The sequence below is a fragment of the Barbatula barbatula genome, assembly GCF_947034865.1.
Source record: "Barbatula barbatula genome assembly, chromosome: 7".
NCBI classification, from domain to species: domain Eukaryota; kingdom Metazoa; phylum Chordata; class Actinopteri; order Cypriniformes; family Nemacheilidae; genus Barbatula; species Barbatula barbatula.
In genome coordinates, this window is record NC_136770.1 from 25499307 (window position 1) to 25520039 (window position 20733).

Genomic DNA, 20733 nt, shown 5'->3' on the forward strand with positions numbered 1-20733 from the left:
GAGCTCTTCTATAAACAGACAATGGTGTCTTACCAGCATTCTCTCTACAGCTTTCAGCATCCCTCCACCACCCCGGCTCCTTTCCTCGAGCCCACTTCTATGCAGGAACAAGGGGATGCTCTCTGGGTTCGGGCCGGTTCTGAGCTCGTTGCACTCGTCCTGGTCAGGGGGGGAAGTGCTCCTGGTTTGGTAGGAACCGGTGAGCTTGGAGACCGCACCTCGGGCAGCACGCCAAATACGCATACAGTTTTCTATCCTTGCTCTATTGTCATTATCTGCTGATTTTCAAAGAGGTTATGGGTTAGGGAGATTTGGTTAACCTTAACCAAAACATTCCACACCTTATCACAACTTTATCCTTAGTTTACAGAATTGTTTTGGTAAATAGTAATGTATTGTAAAGGTTTGTATAGAGAAAACATGAAAAAAAATTTGTGTTATAAGATACATATAAGTACAACACCCCCAAAAATACCCTTCTCTAACTACAGTTCCCCAGTGGATTTCTGCCCTGATACTGTCTACGTGTATGCTCACAGTTTGGGATGTAAGAGAATGCACAAGATATTTCTGGGCAAGTCATATTCAGTTAAGACTGGTCACACATTCATTTTAGTCTGGAATTAGCCTTAAGCCTTGTCTGTGAAACTTTTCTTTTTTTACCAGATTGCCATTAGCTAGTGTCAAACAACAAACATCATCACGGGAATTTGACTAGTTATGTGTCGTCACTATACAGAATATATCCTATTATTGTTTTTACTTACTGTCCTTTCATTCAAAGGTTGGTTATTGCAAGCCTGTTTTGGTTCGTGTCACAGGTAAACGTGTGCCAGTGGTTTTGTCTAAACTGATGTCAGTGCAGTTTTTATTAAGGCTGTTTAATGTGCGCTGGTTAGTGTACACTTCCACTTCAGATGCATCTGCCTGCTTTCTCTCCTCGATGGATGACTTTACTCCCCCTCACAGCAGTCGAAATTCTTTGAATCCTGACCGCTTTGAGAGAACAAGACACTTGTGTTAGACCGCCAGATAAAACGCATCTGCTTCGTTGCTTCCAACAGGGAAAACCTGAAAGGCTGTAGCTTTTCATATCAACCCTTTATAAGGAAAAGGTACATTTGTTTGTCTATTTATGAAGTGAATATTTTTTCTAGAAATTGCTGTCTGGCACAGCTGTTATTGTCAGTCATGAATGTTACAGACTCTACAAGATGACTGTCTTCTCACATTTGTAATGTAATAATATTGATACTGGCATTTAAAGTGTCTGTTGTTATTTTATGTCACTTTGCATAAAAGCCAAATGCTATGTAATGTATACATCAGGATTTCTATTACACTCATCTAGGCTAAATGTGATTCTTGATCTTCGTCTTCATTTTATGAAAATGTAATGGTTGTTACACATGAGCATAACTAGTCTCAGCAGTAAAAAGTATTTAAACACCCAATATTTTTTGTTTGTCAGCACCCTGGAGAGTCTCTAAAAAGAGTTAATTTGTTTTGGGTGTGTAACTTAACCCTTTCCAAAAGGCACGTTTATTTTAGGCATTATTTTAAAATGAAATTACATAGATTGAACTCAAAGATGTATGATTTGCTTTGATTTTGGTGTATTGCTATATAAACATTATACAATTATTAATGTTTGGAGTGAAAACTCTTTAACTTTTGAGCTGCTTTGGAACAATGCAAATTGTGAAAAGCGCTATGTAAATAAAATTGAATTGAATTGAATTGAATTGAGCATAAAAACATGTCGTCTTAGTGTTTTGTTGTGGTCCTTTATACTCTGTGTAAATTTATAACAAGATCATCGTATAATTCCATTGTCTATTGTGAATATGACAGTTTATGGAGAAAATACAAAGCAGGACGACTTCAACATTTGACCTGAAATTCCCTAAAAGCCTAATCTTGGATTTTAGGCATTTTATTACAGTTAAGTAATGTCATATTAACTTGATGCAGAATTCTGTTACCATAACACACTCTTGTTTACCCCTTAAAGGGTATTTGTTCTGCTAAACACAAAGGAATTGGGAAGATTGTCAGTTACCAAACAGATATCCCCCATAGTATTTATTTTCTGTACTATGACAGTAAATGGGGGATAAGATCTGTTTGGTGTTACTCTTTGTGTTAAAATCTTACATTTCCCTATGTGTCAAATCAAATGTGCATTTGTATCTCCCTCTTTTCTTCACATAGATATCACTCCTCTACAATGGTTTGCTGTGGACAGTTGTGGCGATGGCTGTGGTGACGCAAAACGATAGCGATGTAGAGGCTAAGTTGATCCACGCTGTCACGCTTCCCTTTTCCTGTGTCATAGTCTTCTTCAACACGCTCCTCATTCTGGGCATCACATGCAGCCGTCAGCTTCACAATTCGCAACATTATTTCTTCTTAAGCCTTCTGGTTGCTGACCTGTGCACAGGTGTGGCCCTTCCCCTCATACCCTGGATGGGTGTAAATCGTCCTCTCAGCTACTCCGCCTGCCTGCTGGTGCACATCTTTCCCAACTTCATCTTCCTGGCATTCGTCTTTCACTTGGTATTGGTGCACTATGAGCGATATCAGAGTATTGTTAACCCTCTGCGGCAGGGTCAACTGTGGCTACATCGCCGGTTCTCACTGATTCTGCTTGCTGTGTGGATGCTGCCATTGCTGTTTGCATTGTTGCCTGCTTTTGGCTGGAATAACAAGGCCGTTCATTTATGCTGTCCAGTACTGAACAGCTCGCAACATTCAAACTGTGCAGTGTCGTCTGGAGGTGGTTGCTGTTCTTATCGCAACGTCTTTCCAGATGCTTTCATCTTTTTAGAGGTATACGGTCTACTGGCACCTGCCGTCCTTTCCATTGCCGCTATGACATGTCGTGTGCTGTGGATCACAGGAGAACAGCTAAGGGGCATTCGACGTCTGCAGCGTGGTGTAGCGAACAAGCAATGCCGAAGAAGAATGGACCTACGTTACGCTTGCTGTGTGGCAGCCATTTCTTTTGCCTTTCTGGCTTGTTGGGTCCCTTATATTGTTTACACCCATATGGGCATGACATTTTTGCTTAGCCATGGGGAAAGGACCAGTCGAACTTGCCACATCGTACTGTCTTGTACTGGAGTTGGGGGCATGGCGGTGGTGCCCCTTCTTTTGGGACTTGCCAACAGGGAGTACACAGATCCAGCTAGAAAACTGTTTCGTAAGCTGAGGTACCACTGCAGAAACACAAATGTGCAAATGGACACTACCCTGTGGGTCTGTGGTAGTTAATGGGATTATAAAATGTAATTAATTCCTAATTTTAAAATGGTAATTACAACCATACGTTTTAAGAAATTGTGCGTTGGGCTTTATTGTCATCCTTAGGTTAGGATTAGTTTTAGGGTTAATTCATGCCTGTTTGATTAGAAACCAATTTTCTTGATGCCAATAACAAAATAAGAAGAACTTGTGCTGTGATGTGTTGCGTGTGCTTGGTTTACAGCATTCACACAGATATGCATTTTCTCTTTCAAACTCAACGTATTAATGGTTGTAGGAATAATTGACTTACAAATTTATTAATTTGACACCCTCTATTTACTTGCGTGTTTTAAGTAAATGGTTAAAAGAAGTAGGTGAGGGATGTGGGATTGGCCAACATGGTAGCTGTCATTATCCAAGAGGTTCACATAAACGTCTCGCATTCGTGTCAAGGTACCTATCTGTTTTTACATTTGTGTTGTGTTTTGAAACATACAAACTTTAATTATACACCAGGGGCCTCATTTATAAAATATTGCTTTTAAACCACCCTCAATTTTATTTTACGATCATTTCTCAAAGTGTGTCCGTGTGATTCATAGAACGAATCAACGTATTGGCCATCAGAAAAGCAGAGAAAGAAAATGTTTGGGAGAGGTTGCAGGTGTCTGGAGTGCTGCCCTGTAAAAGAAAGCTCCTGATATTTCATAAACAAGCCTTAAGACGAGTGATGAACTAAAATCCATGTTTCAGCTGTCTTAACTGAAAATAAATTGCCCTCACATATTTTCTCAAAATGTCAGTGCCATTGTTTTGTCTAAAGATATACATCAGTAATATTTTCTTTCAAAATGCATTTTTATATAAGCGACTTGAATATCCTTATTTAACTAAGGCATAGTTCTTTTGCTTAAGTTGAGCCTTGTTTGGGACACCGGGCCCTAGAGTCTGACATGAGCTGGTGGGAAAGAACGAAGACACAGACCCTTGCCCTGCATGGAACATCCATAATGTCTGTGTGTCAAATTTGATGCAAGATGTACTTTACTGACCCTAACTGTAAAAACAATAATCTGCCTACTCGAAAAGCATTACCCTAATTAACCATAAACAGCACTGCAACATCATGATGGCTTTTTTACATTTATTATTTATGATAACTTTGAAATTGATAATTAACTTAAATCCAGGCTTAAGTCTCAAAATCTAAAATAAAACTATACTTAAACATACAAAATTGAAAATAAATATAAAAATACTTTCTAAACACCCCTAACAATTTGACGTGCCCCGTAATGTTTTTTTCAACATCACATGAATGGTTTTCTTTGTATTGTTCTGGGTTTCATCCAGGTTCACATTGACAAAAGGAGAAAAACAAATGTATAGTTGAAGAGAAACAGATCAGGCCAGTGGACAGGTCTAGATTAATGTGTGGAGGATATGTGTGAGCTTGTCTTGAAGTTCCGTATGGAGGGAGAGACGGGCTGTGTTTGGAAATGGTCCATCATAGTGAAATGGATCCCAGAATGTTCCTGTTGCTATAGCACACACAATAGCTCTATTAGTTAGCTCTTCTAGTTTATTAGTTGTTACCAAAAGGACAACATTTTGCTAGGAAATACTATTAAGTAAACTTTTAACAATAGAAATATTCCATATTATAATATATGACTAACACTCTACATTGGTTTATATTCACTCACACACACAAGCAGTGGCGGCTGGTGAAAAATATTCTCGGTGGGGCTGTGCCATACTTTTTTGTTTCCGTAACCATCGCAATAAAATTTAACACAAACTGCAGGACAGCAGTGCTCAGTGAAATAGTCAGTAATTATTTAATGCCAATTTTAAAAAGTTGAGGCATTCGTACACAAAAACATAAACATCATGATGCACAAACACAAGCCTTTTATTTGCATTTAAACTGAACTGAACAGGTACGGGAGAAGCCGCGCATATACTGCTTCCCTTTTTCGCTAGCCTGCTGTTTGATTGAGAGGTCAGGTTGATCTGGGCCCAGCTCTTTCACCCGAACTTTCTCCGACAAAGTTCTCCTCTCAAACGGATCTTGGAGGAGAGATTTCACCGAGTTAGGGTTGGGTCTTGGAGGAGTAACGTCCGCGCTCGCCATTGTCGTTTAGTAAAAATGGCGCCCCTAGAGCCCAGTCCTTATTTTATCAGGGCTTGGGGCGATAAAATGATCGCCCTTCTTGGATTCTATTTAAGAACGCTGATTGGCAAAATTTTATGTCATACATTCATATCTTAAATTAGCAATTGGCTTAACTACTACATGGACCCGCCTCCTTGGGGCGCTTTCTCTATCGCCCCAGAGCTGATGAAGCGGTCAGACAGGCAGAGGAAAGGTTGCAAATATGATTTTGTATCATATTTTACATGTATTACTGGGTGCATTCCATATTTAAAACACACAAATATTGACATACTGATGTTTTTCTCATTATTATTACTATTTTTGTTTTAATTGTTTTAATTTTTTTTTTTTGTGGCTTAAGGGGGCGGCGCCCTAGCGCCCTCTATTGGCCGGCCGCCACTGCACACAAGGTTAAAGATCTTGTGACTTTCAAAACTTCAATATGTGTAGACCACATCAGCCTTGATAATCTGTGTGTACAGTAGTAAATCTTTAAAATACAATGTACAACTTGAAACTGTTCAAACTCAACCAGGAATACGTTGACACCACAGTCGCTGCAGTTTCTTTAAAGCTTATTCAACTGTTTTATAATTTATTAACTTTGGACATGGTCAACAAGTAAATGAGTAATTTCACATTTATTTTTATAGATCTTTTAATAAGACATATTGTTTTAAAGCAGCTTGGGTGCATGTTATTATTTATAGGGAACTGTAATCAAAGGTGAAGATGTCAAATTAATAATACTACAACAGAAATGAATAGTTGTGAGGTCATATGAATCATGCAGTGAATGTGTGTTGTGCTAACACCATGCATTAAATCAGAATCAATTATCACATTAAAGCTGTGATTACACGTTGTGATCATAAAATTTATGGAACATGTAGAATCTAGCTGATGTTGATTCAGAGGTGACGTCACTCTTGACATGTTGGGTCATCTGAAAACTGCCACTCACGCGTAGAAATAGAAAAGCACATGAAGAATAAAGAGCACGGGGCTATTCATCACATTTTAAGCTAAATATACAACATTTCACGGAAGCATTTTATCTGTTTAACTGGAGTATACAGTTATGTGATGTATTTGGTCTCACAACACTTGCCATAGATTGTTCCAAGCTTTGGTTGCTCTAGTAACATTTATAAACAAACACGTGAGCTCCGCTGCTTTACTCCTATAACTCGCTCATCATTGCATAAAGTTGAGCAAAACTTTACATTAGTTCGAGATTAGGGTTAGAAGGATATTCAGGTTAGAATGAAGTCAAAAGATCTATAGTGGATGAGTTTAAATGTATAAAAGTTGGCTTATTGGTAAGATATTAACACGTAGAAGTCGACACAGAGGACAGTTTATTTGTTTAAATCTTCCTCAATGTGCTGTAACGCATATACACTCAAGCAGTTAAACTCTGGCGATTTGGCCGGTTAGGGACGGTCTGCAAACTACATGAAATGGGTGAAAATTTAAAAACCCCTTTAGGGTCAGTGGCAAATTTACGGCAAATTAAGTGAAACCTTGGTTTAATCCACAACAGTGTAACACAACAAAGCAATTAAAATGTGAAATTGAGAGAGCTTTGGAAGCTTTGTAAAGTTTTTTACCTTGCAGACGGTCCCTATCCAAAATGCATTACATTATAAGGCCTTACGGTTACAATACCTTAGGCCAGAATGAAGCAAAAAAAAGCACTGTATGTTCTCTTGTACATTTGAAAACAATTCGAACTCAGCAAGTCTCTTGTTATTGTAATAAATCGTTCAAGAACCATAGAGTTTTCCGAAGCCGAATCTCTGACAAATGTGAAACGTCTAACCAACTGTACTTCGGAATGTGCTCGTGCTCTCTCTCTCTTGATATCTCACTCCCTTTCTAGTAATAAGTGTGTTTAGGCTAAACACAAGCCGTCTGCGCTATTTGCTTTCAAATGTCGTTTTGGAATTATCAGCCCTAACCCAAATCAAGTTTGAGAGGAGATGCGTAAAAACAAGAGTATTAAAGTCAAGATTCCTTACAAACGCCTTGAATTAAACATCTGAACAATGTCTTGTGGTGACGGTGGACGCTCGAGTGATGTTTTCTCAGACGAGATGCTTTGGTTACTATTGCCAAGTTTCCATTACAGATCTGTGCAAACCTTAGGCGATATTTTCTAAATGTCAAAAATGACGGCGTTTCCATAAAACGAACTCTCATCTGCCCTCGTACGCGCATTCACACACTTCAGGTCAAAATCCTAGTGAGCAACACAAACATTTATTATAAGTGAAAGTAGAGCGCCATCTTCCATCTACTCACCGATATTTGATCCTTCGCCATTAACTCAAATTTATCACAGTCTTTTCATTCGCGCACACGCGTGTTTACGTACTGTGAATAATGACCATATCGTGCTGAATTAAAGCGTTGGCATCACCTGTTGTAACCAGCAGGTTTGATGATGCACAATAGTAATACTGAAAGCTCATTGGCGGAAAGATCGCCTTTGATAATGATTGGTTATTGAAAGCGAGCCTCAGGATGCTTTAAAAGGCGCTGCATCATGTGTTCGCATGTTTGCTTGTTTGGTTTGCTGCAGTGAGGGATGTTTGGGCATGGTTGTGTTGATGGCTTCATCTTATTTATTTTTACTTTGCTTCACTGTTTGTCAGTATCATTTAGTAAATCTGCGGTTGCTTTCCTCTTTATAACATCCTAAGGTGATCCAAGAGGTAAGTACAAGACTTAAAGACTTAAAGGTTTGATATTTAACGATCTGGCTTTCTATTTAAAATGTGACTGTCCTTTATTTTTATATATATATATACGTTAAGGTTGTAACTGATCACAATGCAAGAATAGTGTGTGTTGAAGTTTCTGCTGTTGTGTATAGTGTTTTACAGCTTAGGACATGTGTAACAAAAGACATCCCTAACCCTAACCAATTTACGGATTGGTTGGAGAGCAGGAGTTTTCTGCCGGTCCGGTGAGTGGATTGGTCTCTGCTCTTCAGCCTGAATAGGCTTTCGCTACTGATGGTAAAGCCCTTCCCAGGATCCCGTGGCACCTCCCCCACTACCTCCGCCCTCAATCCCAACATCTAGCACACCATATATCGATGTCTCCATCGAGGTTCGAACTCCGGTCTCCCGTTCCTGATAACAAGGATCAACCATCCAGCCATAGTGGTTTTTGTGGTGAATTACCAGCACTAAGCTAACAGCTGGTTAATTTTTCCTAAAAAGGAAAACCAAGCACGCGTCGCTGCGACCTTCCTAAGCCGAGCTAGACCCCCGAACAGAAAGGCGTCTGAAAAGCGTATCTCTGGCCAGGAAGGTCGCAGCAGGACGTGGTCGGACGCGTCTTAAAGGACTCGCCGAGACCTTTCCAACGACACCAAGCACTCGTCGCTGCGACCTTCCTAGGCCGAGATATTTTTTCTAGAGCCGTTTCTGTTTGGCTCCCCCTATCCGTCACGGAAGGTCGTACCGCGTCGGTCGACGGCTCGTTGGAAAGGTGTCATCCAGACCTTTCCGACAACACCCGTCTCGCGTTTCTAGTCCATTCCTACACGGAGTTATAACGTTTGTCCGCCAGGCGGCGCTATTTTTGGAATAAGTGGGCATAACTCTGCGTAGGAAGGTCGTAGAGAGACGAACGAAGGCTCGTCGGAAAGGCCTCGCCCTCGCCTTTCGAACGGAACGCGGTCCGACAATTGTTTCCGAGCCTTTCGATGAGATGTGTTGCAATTCGTGTTCATTTCAGAGGGTTCCTGAGCTTAGGTTTAGAGTTTGGTTCGGAGGGGGGTTAGATGAATTTTGCCGAATTGTCCAACGACCAGAAGGTGCCTGACCTTATGGTAAGAGTTTGGTTCGGATGGGGGATAGATCAGATATCAGATTAGGGTTAGGGTTGTAGGGCAAAAAACGAAGGTTGCACCCCTGGTGAAGTGCACCCCCCCACTTATCTTTCGAAGGGAGGTTGTAGGGCAAAAAACGAAGGTTGCACCCCTGGTGAAGTGCACCCCCCCACTTATCTTTCGAAGGGATGTAGGTAGAGACTTGAAATTGCGTATATATAGTAATTGGCGGACGCCCTTTCGAACGCGCTCACTTTTAGCTCGATAGCGCCCCCAGCGGCCGAGATAAGGAAGTGCACCCCCCTTAATGAAAGTGTAAAAGGAAAACGAGGCACGTCATTATATAGTTTCGAGGTCGCCGAGCACGATGGTGAAGGTTTGGAGTCGATCCGAGCTTCCGTTCGGAAGTGCACCCCAGGGTGAAGTTTTGTAAAAGTTTGTAAAATTTTCCTAAGTGGAAAAGTGCAAATTCGTTCACCCAGAAAGCCTTTTTCTACACGTTTCAGGCCATTTGGAGTCGATCTGTATAGTTTTCGAGAGACACTTTTTGTAAAAGGTTCAAGGGGTTGTACTTGGCCGAAAACACGCTCTAAACAGTAGAATTTGGAGTCGACGTAACTCGGGCCGCGAAGATCGTAGAACCTAGAGCCAGGTGTCATTCGAAAGGGGAGGTCCAGGCCTTTCCAACGACACCGAGCACGCGTCGCTGCGACCTTCCTAAGCCGAGCTAGACCCCCGAACAGAAAGGCGTCTGAAAAGCGTATCTCTGGCCAGGAAGGTCGCAGCAGGACGAGGTCGGACGCGTCTTGAAGGACTCGCCGAGACCTTTCCAACGACACCAAGCACTCGTCGCTGCGACCTTCCTAGGCCGAGATATTTTTTCTAGAGCCGTTTCTGTTTGGCTCCCCCTATCCGTGACGGAAGGTCGTACCGCGTCGGTCGACGGCTCGTTGGAAAGGTGTCATCCAGACCTTTCCGACAACACCCGTCTCGCGTTTCTAGTCCATTCCTACACGGAGTTATAACGTTTGTCCGCCAGGCGGCGCTATTTTTTGAATAAGTGGGCATAACTCTGCGTAGGAAGGTCGTAGAGATACGAACGTAGGCTCGTCGGAAAGGTCTCGTCCACGCCTTTCGAACGGAACGCGGTCCGACAATTGTTTCCGAGCCTTTCGATGAGATATGTTGCAATTCGTGTCCATTGCAGAGGGTTCCTGACCTTAGGTTTAGAGTTTGGTTGGGGTGGGGGTTAGATGAATTTTGCCTAATTGTCCAACGACCAGAAGGTGCCTGACCTTAGGGTAAGAGTTTGGTTCGGATGGGGGATAGATCAGATATCAGAATAGGGTTACCAGAGTAGGTTGTAGGGCAAAAAACGAAGGTTGCACCCCTGGTGAAGTGCACCCCCCCACTTATCTTTCGAAGGGATGTAGGTAGAGACTTAGGGAATACGAAATACGACAGCAACCCCCACGGCGCATTGCCTGTAGTTTGGTGTAGGAAGCTGAAGAAAAGGCACGGGCCGACGCATGTTTTTTGAGTGTCGCAGGACCCCTAACTACCGCGGTGTTGCTTGCATAGATGTTTATCCCCGTTGACCAAACCCGGCCGTCCTTCAAGTGTTTGTAGTATAGTTCTTAAGCCCTCCCCTTTCCCTTTTTCCAGAGGCAACTCTCTGAGCCCCGGTCCGCCTCGCCGAGTCCTCCCTGATATCTGATAACTCCTACCCTAACCTTGACTTTTAAACCTTATGATCCCAATGGTCCTTTAGTTATTTGCCGTCCGGTCCTGTCTCCTGGTGATCTTTTTTTGACCCGCATTCCTGCTTGCCCCAAGGTTACCTGACATTAGGTGTTTGACATTTAGGTTTTGGTACTCTAAGTTTCCTGACCTTAGGTTAAGAATTTTGATTCGGATAGGGAGATCTTTCTTTGACCCGCATCCCTGCTTGCCTCAAGGTTACCTGACATTAGGTGTGTGACATTTAGGTTTTGGTACTCTAAGTTTCCTGACCTTAGGTTCAGAATTTTGATTCGGATAGGGAGATCTTTCTTTGACCCGCATCCCTGCTTGCCTCAAGGTTACCTGACATTAGGTGTTTGACATTTAGGTTTTTGGTATTCCAAGTTTCCTGACCTTAGGTTTAGAATTTGATTCGGATAGGGAGATCCTTTTTCCGACCCGCATCCCTGCTTGCCTCAAGTTTACCTGACATTAGGTGTTTGACATTTAGATTTAGATCAAGGTTACCTGACATTAGGTGTTTGACATTTAGATTTTTGGTATTCCAAGATTCCTGACCTTAGGTTTAGAATTTTGATTTGGATACCTGACATTAGGGGTGTTTGACATTTAGGTTTTTGGTATTTCAAGTTTCCTGACCTTAGGTTTAGAATTTGATTCGGATAGGGAGATCCTTTTTCCGACCCGCATCCCTGCTTGCCTCAAGTTTACCTGACATTAGGTGTTTGACATTTAGATTTAGATCAAGGTTACCTGACATTAGGTGTTTGACATTTAGATTTTTGGTATTCCAAGATTCAGGTTAGGGTTAGTTAGGGTTAGGGTTAGGGTTAGGGTTAGGGTTAGGGTAGGTTAGGGTTAGGTTAGGTTAGGGTTAGGGTTAGGTTAGGGTTAGGGTTAGGTTGTAGGGCAAAAAACGAAGGTTGCACCCCTGGTGAAGTGCACCCCCCCACTTATCTTTCGAAGGGATGTAGGTAGAGACTTGAAATTGCGTATATATAGTAATTGGCGGACGCCCTTTCGAACGCGCTCACTTTTAGCTCGATAGCGCCCCCAGCGGCCGAGATAAGGAAGTGCACCCCCCTTAATGAAAGTGTAAAAGGAAAACGAGGCACGTCATTATATAGTTTCGAGGTCGCCGAGCACGATGGTGAAGGTTTGGAGTCGATCCGAGCTTCCGTTCGGAAGTGCACCCCAGGGTGAAGTTTTGTAAAAGTTTGTAAAATTTTCCTAAGTGGAAAAGTGCAAATTCGTTCACCCAGAAAGCCTTTTTCTACACGTTTCAGGCCATTTGGAGTCGATCTGTATAGTTTTCGAGAGACACTTTTTGTAAAAGGTTCAAGGGGTTGTACTTGGCCGAAAACACGCTCTAAACAGTAGAATTTGGAGTCGACGTAACTCGGGCCGCGAAGATCGTAGAACCTAGAGCCAGGTGTCATTCGAAAGGGGAGGTCCAGGCCTTTCCAACGACACCGAGCACGCGTCGCTGCGACCTTCCTAAGCCGAGCTAGACCCCCGAACAGAAAGGCGTCTGAAAAGCGTATCTCTGGCCAGGAAGGTCGCAGCAGGACGAGGTCGGACGCGTCTTGAAGGACTCGCCGAGACCTTTCCAACGACACCAAGCACTCGTCGCTGCGACCTTCCTAGGCCGAGATATTTTTTCTAGAGCCGTTTCTGTTTGGCTCCCCCTATCCGTGACGGAAGGTCGTACCGCGTCGGTCGACGGCTCGTTGGAAAGGTGTCATCCAGACCTTTCCGACAACACCCGTCTCGCGTTTCTAGTCCATTCCTACACGGAGTTATAACGTTTGTCCGCCAGGCGGCGCTATTTTTTGAATAAGTGGGCATAACTCTGCGTAGGAAGGTCGTAGAGATACGAACGTAGGCTCGTCGGAAAGGTCTCGTCCACGCCTTTCGAACGGAACGCGGTCCGACAATTGTTTCCGAGCCTTTCGATGAGATATGTTGCAATTCGTGTCCATTGCAGAGGGTTCCTGACCTTAGGTTTAGAGTTTGGTTGGGGTGGGGGTTAGATGAATTTTGCCTAATTGTCCAACGACCAGAAGGTGCCTGACCTTAGGGTAAGAGTTTGGTTCGGATGGGGGATAGATCAGATATCAGAATAGGGTTACCAGAGTAGGTTGTAGGGCAAAAAACGAAGGTTGCACCCCTGGTGAAGTGCACCCCCCCACTTATCTTTCGAAGGGATGTAGGTAGAGACTTAGGGAATACGAAATACGACAGCAACCCCCACGGCGCATTGCCTGTAGTTTGGTGTAGGAAGCTGAAGAAAAGGCACGGGCCGACGCATGTTTTTTGAGTGTCGCAGGACCCCTAACTACCGCGGTGTTGCTTGCATAGATGTTTATCCCCGTTGACCAAACCCGGCCGTCCTTCAAGTGTTTGTAGTATAGTTCTTAAGCCCTCCCCTTTCCCTTTTTCCAGAGGCAACTCTCTGAGCCCCGGTCCGCCTCGCCGAGTCCTCCCTGATATCTGATAACTCCTACCCTAACCTTGACTTTTAAACCTTATGATCCCAATGGTCCTTTAGTTATTTGCCGTCCGGTCCTGTCTCCTGGTGATCTTTTTTTGACCCGCATTCCTGCTTGCCCCAAGGTTACCTGACATTAGGTGTTTGACATTTAGGTTTTGGTACTCTAAGTTTCCTGACCTTAGGTTAAGAATTTTGATTCGGATAGGGAGATCTTTCTTTGACCCGCATCCCTGCTTGCCTCAAGGTTACCTGACATTAGGTGTGTGACATTTAGGTTTTGGTACTCTAAGTTTCCTGACCTTAGGTTCAGAATTTTGATTCGGATAGGGAGATCTTTCTTTGACCCGCATCCCTGCTTGCCTCAAGGTTACCTGACATTAGGTGTTTGACATTTAGGTTTTTGGTATTCCAAGTTTCCTGACCTTAGGTTTAGAATTTGATTCGGATAGGGAGATCCTTTTTCCGACCCGCATCCCTGCTTGCCTCAAGTTTACCTGACATTAGGTGTTTGACATTTAGATTTAGATCAAGGTTACCTGACATTAGGTGTTTGACATTTAGATTTTTGGTATTCCAAGATTCCTGACCTTAGGTTTAGAATTTTGATTTGGATACCTGACATTAGGGGTGTTTGACATTTAGGTTTTTGGTATTTCAAGTTTCCTGACCTTAGGTTTAGAATTTGATTCGGATAGGGAGATCCTTTTTCCGACCCGCATCCCTGCTTGCCTCAAGTTTACCTGACATTAGGTGTTTGACATTTAGATTTAGATCAAGGTTACCTGACATTAGGTGTTTGACATTTAGATTTTTGGTATTCCAAGATTCAGGTTAGGGTTAGGGTTAGGGTTAGGGTTAGGGTTAGGGTTAGGGTTAGGTTGTAGGGCAAAAAACGAAGGTTGCACCCCTGGTGAAGTGCACCCCCCCACTTATCTTTCGAAGGGATGTAGGTAGAGACTTGAAATTGCGTATATATAGTAATTGGCGGACGCCCTTTCGAACGCGCTCACTTTTAGCTCGATAGCGCCCCCAGCGGCCGAGATAAGGAAGTGCACCCCCCTTAATGAAAGTGTAAAAGGAAAACGAGGCACGTCATTATATAGTTTCGAGGTCGCCGAGCACGATGGTGAAGGTTTGGAGTCGATCCGAGCTTCCGTTCGGAAGTGCACCCCAGGGTGAAGTTTTGTAAAAGTTTGTAAAATTTTCCTAAGTCGAAAAGTGCAAATTCGTTCACCCAGAAAGGCTTTTTCTACACGTTTTAGGCCATTTGGAGTCGATCTGTATAGTTTTCGCGAGACACTTTTTGTAAAATAGAGTCGGGGTTGTACTTGGCTGAAAACACGCTCTAAACAGACGAATTTGGAGTCGACGTAACTCGGGCCGCGAAGATCGTAGAACCTAGAGCCAGGTGTCATTCGAAAGGGGAGGTCCAGGCCTTTCCAACGACACCGAGCACGCGTCGCTGCGACCTTCGTAAGCCGAGCTAGACCCCCGAACAGAAAGGCGTCTGAAAAGCGTATCTCTGGCCAGGAAGGTCGCAGCAGGACGAGGTCGGACGCGTCTCGAAGGACTCGCCGAGACCTTTCCAACGACACCAAGCACTCGTCGCTGCGACCTTCCTAGGCCGAGATATTTTTTCTAGAGCCGTTTCTGTTTGGCTCCCCCTATCCGTGACGGAAGGTCGTAGCGCGTCGGTCGACGGCTCGTTGGAAAGGTGTCATCCAGACCTTTCCGACAACACCCGTCTCGCGTTTCTAGTCCATTCCTACACGGAGTTATAACGTTTGTCCGCCAGGCGGCGCTATTTTTTGAATAAGTGGGCATAACTCTGCGTAGGAAGGTCGTAGAGATACGAACGTAGGCTCGTCGGAAAGGTCTCGTCCACGCCTTTCGAACGGAACGCGGTCCGACAATTGTTTCCGAGCCTTTCGATGAGATATGTTGCAATTCGTGTCCATTGCAGAGGGTTCCTGACCTTAGGTTTAGAGTTTGGTTGGGGTGGGGGTTAGATGAATTTTGCCTAATTGTCCAACGACCAGAAGGTGCCTGACCTTAGGGTAAGAGTTTGGTTCGGATGGGGGATAGATCAGATATCAGAATAGGGTTACCAGAGTAGGTTGTAGGGCAAAAAACGAAGGTTGCACCCCTGGTGAAGTGCACCCCCCCACTTATCTTTCGAAGGGATGTAGGTAGAGACTTGAAATTGCGTATATATAGTAATTGGCGGACGCCCTTTCGAACGCGCTCACTTTTAGCTCGATAGCGCCCCCAGCGGCCGAGATAAGGAAGTGCACCCCCCTTAATGAAAGTGTAAAAGGAAAACGAGGCACGTCATTATATAGTTTCGAGGTCGCCGAGCACGATGGTGAAGGTTTGGAGTCGATCCGAGCTTCCGTTCGGAAGTGCACCCCAGGGTGAAGTTTTGTAAAAGTTTGTAAAATTTTCCTAAGTCGAAAAGTGCAAATTCGTTCACCCAGAAAGGCTTTTTCTACACGTTTTAGGCCATTTGGAGTCGATCTGTATAGTTTTCGCGAGACACTTTTTGTAAAATAGAGTCGGGGTTGTACTTGGCTGAAAACACGCTCTAAACAGACGAATTTGGAGTCGACGTAACTCGGGCCGCGAAGATCGTAGAACCTAGAGCCAGGTGTCATTCGAAAGGGGAGGTCCAGGCCTTTCCAACGACACCGAGCACGCGTCGCTGCGACCTTCGTAAGCCGAGCTAGACCCCCGAACAGAAAGGCGTCTGAAAAGCGTATCTCTGGCCAGGAAGGTCGCAGCAGGACGAGGTCGGACGCGTCTCGAAGGACTCGCCGAGACCTTTCCAACGACACCAAGCACTCGTCGCTGCGACCTTCCTAGGCCGAGATATTTTTTCTAGAGCCGTTTCTGTTTGGCTCCCCCTATCCGTGACGGAAGGTCGTAGCGCGTCGGTCGACGGCTCGTTGGAAAGGTGTCATCCAGACCTTTCCGACAACACCCGTCTCGCGTTTCTAGTCCATTCCTACACGGAGTTATAACGTTTGTCCGCCAGGCGGCGCTATTTTTTGAATAAGTGGGCATAACTCTGCGTAGGAAGGTCGTAGAGATACGAACGTAGGCTCGTCGGAAAGGTCTCGTCCACGCCTTTCGAACGGAACGCGGTCCGACAATTGTTTCCGAGCCTTTCGATGAGATATGTTGCAATTCGTGTCCATTGCAGAGGGTTCCTGACCTTAGGTTTAGAGTTTGGTTGGGGTGGGGGTTAGATGAATTTTGCCTAATTGTCCAACGACCAGAAGGTGCCTGACCTTAGGGTAAGAGTTTGGTTCGGATGGGGGATAGATCAGATATCAGAATAGGGTTACCAGAGTAGGTTGTAGGGCAAAAAACGAAGGTTGCACCCCTGGTGAAGTGCACCCCCCCACTTATCTTTCGAAGGGATGTAGGTAGAGACTTGAAATTGCGTATATATAGTAATTGGCGGACGCCCTTTCGAACGCGCTCACTTTTAGCTCGATAGCGCCCCCAGCGGCCGAGATAAGGAAGTGCACCCCCCTTAATGAAAGTGTAAAAGGAAAACGAGGCACGTCATTATATAGTTTCGAGGTCGCCGAGCACGATGGTGAAGGTTTGGAGTCGATCCGAGCTTCCGTTCGGAAGTGCACCCCAGGGTGAAGTTTTGTAAAAGTTTGTAAAATTTTCCTAAGTCGAAAAGTGCAAATTCGTTCACCCAGAAAGGCTTTTTCTACACGTTTTAGGCCATTTGGAGTCGATCTGTATAGTTTTCGCGAGACACTTTTTGTAAAATAGAGTCGGGGTTGTACTTGGCTGAAAACACGCTCTAAACAGACGAATTTGGAGTCGACGTAACTCGGGCCGCGAAGATCGTAGAACCTAGAGCCAGGTGTCATTCGAAAGGGGAGGTCCAGGCCTTTCCAACGACACCGAGCACGCGTCGCTGCGACCTTCGTAAGCCGAGCTAGACCCCCGAACAGAAAGGCGTCTGAAAAGCGTATCTCTGGCCAGGAAGGTCGCAGCAGGACGAGGTCGGACGCGTCTCGAAGGACTCGCCGAGACCTTTCCAACGACACCAAGCACTCGTCGCTGCGACCTTCCTAGGCCGAGATATTTTTTCTAGAGCCGTTTCTGTTTGGCTCCCCCTATCCGTGACGGAAGGTCGTAGCGCGTCGGTCGACGGCTCGTTGGAAAGGTGTCATCCAGACCTTTCCGACAACACCCGTCTCGCGTTTCTAGTCCATTCCTACACGGAGTTATAACGTTTGTCCGCCAGGCGGCGCTATTTTTTGAATAAGTGGGCATAACTCTGCGTAGGAAGGTCGTAGAGATACGAACGTAGGCTCGTCGGAAAGGTCTCGTCCACGCCTTTCGAACGGAACGCGGTCCGACAATTGTTTCCGAGCCTTTCGATGAGATATGTTGCAATTCGTGTCCATTGCAGAGGGTTCCTGACCTTAGGTTTAGAGTTTGGTTGGGGTGGGGGTTAGATGAATTTTGCCTAATTGTCCAACGACCAGAAGGTGCCTGACCTTAGGGTAAGAGTTTGGTTCGGATGGGGGATAGATCAGATATCAGAATAGGGTTACCAGAGTAGGTTGTAGGGCAAAAAACGAAGGTTGCACCCCTGGTGAAGTGCACCCCCCCACTTATCTTTCGAAGGGTTAGGGTTAGGGTTAGGTTAGGGTTAGGGTTAGGGTTAGGGTTAGGGTTAGGTTAGGGTAGGGTTAGGGTTAGGTTAGGATTAGAGATGAACACCATGATTATACAGCAGAGGATCATACACTAGCCCCAGAATGCTTCTCTGAAGGCGATTATCTCTGTCGTTTCGTGCAGCAGAAACTTGAAACTTTGCACACACACTATTTGGAGGACGCCCTTTCCGATGCACTTTATTTAAACTCTATAGCGCCACCACCAGCCGAGATACGCCATTGAGCCCCCCTTATATAAAGTCTAAATTGAAAATGAGACACGTCCATGTATAGTTTCGAGGCCGCCGAACACGACGGCGAAGGTTTGGAATCGATCCGAGCTTTCGTTGTCGAATGAGCCCCCTGGTGAAGTTTTCGAAAAGGTTCCTAAGTCCAAAAGTGAAAAAGATGTTTTATATATATTTTTTCTAATAATATTGAATAATAATATTTATATTTGAGGGGAGAGGGGACATATAATTAACAAAGGCCAAAGGTCGGTGTCTTCAAGGTTTATATTAGACCGTAAACGTTCGTCTCGGTGTGTTTTGCATGAATGTGGTTATGGCATGAACTACCCCGGACCTAGGGGGACCTGTCATTAGGGCTATAATTGCACGGGTTGCCTGACCTTAGGTGTTAGGGTGAGTTTGAAGTAGGTATCGTCCCTCAGACACTGTCGCGTGTCCCTCGTGTGTGTGATCATATGGTTAGGGACTTGTGAGAGCCAAAGCCATTATCAGCATATATATGTGTGTATATATATATATATATATATATGTGTGTGTGGGTGTATATATATATATATATATATATATATATATATATATATATATATGCATATATATCCGATGTTCCTCGTGGACTGCAATTCCATAACACCGTTTTCTTTTAGGAATAATATTCTAAAAACTATTTTTTAATTTAGCCCAATGAGGATAGTGTTCCAATTATGTATACGCAATGTCCTTAGGTGTTTCCGATAGAAGAATAATCCTAAACAAATCACAGTTGAGCAATTTGATATTCATACCTTCTCAGTAGACAAATGCAATTATGCAACAAGAAGACCTGCGCGACAGTCTCCCTCTGGTGGGCAAACAACGGAATAGTCCTCATTAAATGAAATGCCTAAGGGGATTCTATTTTGTAATTTTTTGACCGAATAACGTGATAAACCTGTAGTTTCTATGCAAAATGGTGATTCCTAAATTATTAATTCATCAAAGGGGATGTACATCTGGAGTGAAATGTCACTGTAATGTGTTGAGACTGTAAAGAATCAGAACACGGAAGCATCCAGGCGGGGTCAGTTACAAGTCCCGGTCAATAACTGCTAATCTTATTGTCCTTTTACGTATGTCTAGATGATCATCAAGTATAAATAATACCCTCTCCTATATCCTGTATTCTGTATTCTATTCGTAAAAAAGTACACCCATGTACGAGACCGTATCCTTTGATGGACATCTGTATCGACGACGCGTTTATTCAAATAAAATTTCAGGGTGTAAACAAAGTCAATTTCCCACTGGGTCTCATTGCCTAACACACATCCACTTCAATCAACACATTTTGTTTTCCTTTAAATTCTTCACATACAAGGTTATTAACATTTAGAGGAAGGTCAAGTAAAGTAAATCTCCACGGGTCACACACACACACACACACACACACACACACACACAAGAGAGGGATCGCCCAATCAGGTGAGTATTTATCCAATAATATTTTTTTATATGTATTTTTTCGAATAATATTGAATAATACTATTTATATTTAAGGGGAGAGGGGATATATAATTAACAAAGGTCAAAGGTCGGTGTCTTTAAGGTTTATATTAGACCGTAAACGTTCGTCTCGGTGTGTTTTGCATGAATGTGGTTATGGCATGAACTACCCCGGACCTAGGGGGACCTGTCATTAGGGCTATAATTGCACGGGGGTGCATGACCTTAGGTGTTAGGGTGAGTTTGAAGTAGGTATCGTCCCTCAGACACTGTCGCGTGTCCCTCGTGTGTGTGATCATATGGTTAGGGACTTGTGAGAGCCAAAGCCATTATCAGCATATATATGTGTATATATCAGGTGAGTATTAATCCTATGATATTTTTTTATTTGTATTTTTTCTAATAATATTGAATAATAATATTTATATTTGAGGGGAGAGGGGATATATAATTAACAAAGGCCAAAGGTCGGTGTCTTTAAGGTTTATATTAGACCTAAACGTTCGTCTCGTCGTGTTTTGCACAAGAATTTGAACATCAACTGTGAGATTCTGCTAAAATGTGTCACTCTTAGCCGTTTCTCACATCAACGCAACCCTTTTCCAGCAGAGGGCGCAAGAGCCCAGATTCGGGGGCATTGTAGGCTAAGTTTAAAGACCTTAGGTTTAGAATTTGATTCGGATAGGGAGATCTTTTTCGCCCCCCGCATCCCTGCTTGCCTCAAGGTTACCTGACATTAGGTGTTTGACATTTAGGTTTTTGGTAATCTAAGTTTTCTGACCTTAGGTGTTAGGAACTTGTGAGAGCCAAAGCCAAAT

At 43.9% G+C, this 20733-nt stretch overlaps 1 protein-coding gene across 1 annotated transcript; it reads left to right on the plus strand.

The window, feature by feature from the left end:
• The first annotated feature begins 858 nt into the window (after positions 1-858).
• On the plus strand, positions 859-4042 carry LOC306895988 (G-protein coupled bile acid receptor 1). The gene is made up of 2 exons (XM_079459614.1): positions 859-1115; positions 2215-4042. The coding sequence occupies exon 2, from the start codon at positions 2257-2259 to the stop codon at positions 3274-3276; it is 1020 nt and encodes a 339-aa protein (XP_079315740.1). The 5' UTR covers positions 859-1115; positions 2215-2256; the 3' UTR covers positions 3277-4042.
• Positions 4043-20733: the final 16691 nt, after the last annotated feature.

Coding starts and splice junctions, on each gene's coding strand:
- LOC306895988 (XM_079459614.1), top strand. CDS start 2,257: ATGGCTGTGGTGACGCAAAACGATAGCGATGTAGAGGCTAAGTTGATC.